This window comes from Bison bison, unplaced genomic scaffold (genome assembly GCF_000754665.1).
Source record: "Bison bison bison isolate TAMUID 2011002044 unplaced genomic scaffold, Bison_UMD1.0 scf7180017864072, whole genome shotgun sequence".
NCBI lineage: Eukaryota > Metazoa > Chordata > Mammalia > Artiodactyla > Bovidae > Bison > Bison bison.
The window spans coordinates 11,898,157-11,899,387 of NW_011494644.1; the positions used below are offsets into that span (position 1 = coordinate 11,898,157).

At 58.5% G+C, this 1,231-nt stretch overlaps 1 protein-coding gene across 1 annotated transcript in view; it reads left to right on the forward strand.

Annotated features, from left to right (window-relative positions):
- Positions 1-29: 29 nt before the first annotated feature.
- FBXL19 (F-box and leucine-rich repeat protein 19) overlaps positions 30-1,231 on the forward strand; it is a 20,286-nt gene continuing 19,084 nt past the window's right edge. Inside the window, exon 1 of the mRNA XM_010837445.1 lies at positions 30-91. Coding sequence (XP_010835747.1) covers positions 30-91 — 62 coding nt within the window. The remainder of the gene's footprint in view (positions 92-1,231) is intronic.

Sequence of the window (1,231 nt, forward strand, 5' to 3'; positions counted from 1 at the left end):
ATCGGCGCCGCCCGGCCCCCCCGCCGCCGATGGCCGCCGACCCGCCGGGAGCTGCCGAGAAGGGAGAGATGGCTCCCGGGACACGTGTGAGGTGGGTTCACGCGGCTCCTCCTCACCCCCAGACCTGGGCAGCTCCCAGTCCCATTCATCCTCAGCCCGGCCTCTTTCTACCTTGCCCGCCCCCAACCTTACCCTCTCTTAGCTCCAAACTCCTCATCTCCAGCCCTCTTTCCTGTTACCTCTCAACCCTGGGGAACTAGTCTTCCTTCCTAGACCTTGCTTCCCCTTGCAGACCCCCATCCCCGCCTGCAGTTGCAGCCCTCCAAGGCCCTTCCCCTGGAGCGCTGGAGGGCTCCTTTTCCCCCATGGATGGGTCTGGAAAGGGGGAAGCTGGGGTAAGACTCTGGATATGTAGCGAGCCTCCAGGCCTGCTGAATCTGTGCGGGATCTTGGAGGATCTGGTTTGCCTGGGAAGAGAAGCCCAAGGGATTCCAGACAATTAGGGATGGAAAGCAGCTTGGGAAGCTGGGAGGCAGGGGGCGGTGCACACGAGCCCATCTTGAGTTCTATGGAGATGTCAGGCTGGATTCTAGATTCCCAGGGAATCTGGGAGATTGCCCAGGTTGACCTGAGAGACCCATAAGGAGGCTGTGTTGGAGCAGAGGGAGCTCTGTGGGGAACAGAGTTGAAATTTGGGGCCACGGAGGGCTTCTGAAGCAGCATCTGAAAGAAGGTCTGTGAGTGCTGGGAAGTTGGGCAGCCCGGTGGATCTTTAGGGGTTAGATTGGGTGAGCAGGTTCCCATGAAGATGAGGAGGAAATCTAGGCTTTAGAGGAGAGGAATTGGGTGTTAGTAGCTTTTGAGAGAAAAGAGAGAGGTCTGGAGTTGGCAATCAGGAATCTGTGGGGATCTGGGAGGTGAATTTGGGGTGTTTCAGCTTGGGGAGAGCCGGGGATGGAGCACATTTGGAGAACAGGGGAAGAGTTGGGACCTGTCTCAGGTGACTCCACAGACAAGGAGCCCCTGGTTTTCCAGGGAGCTTCGCTGTGGGGATGTTGGTGGAAAGGTCCTTGTCCCTCTCGGTGTCCCTTCATCCTCCCTGAGTCAGGCGCGGGAGTCTGGAAGAAGTGTTAGAGTAGGAGTGAGGTCAGGAAGCTAGTTCTCAGGGCTCCCGGAGGAGCCAGGTGAGCTGCTTCAGGAAGAGGGTGGCCTTGCCTAGAGGGATGGGGGT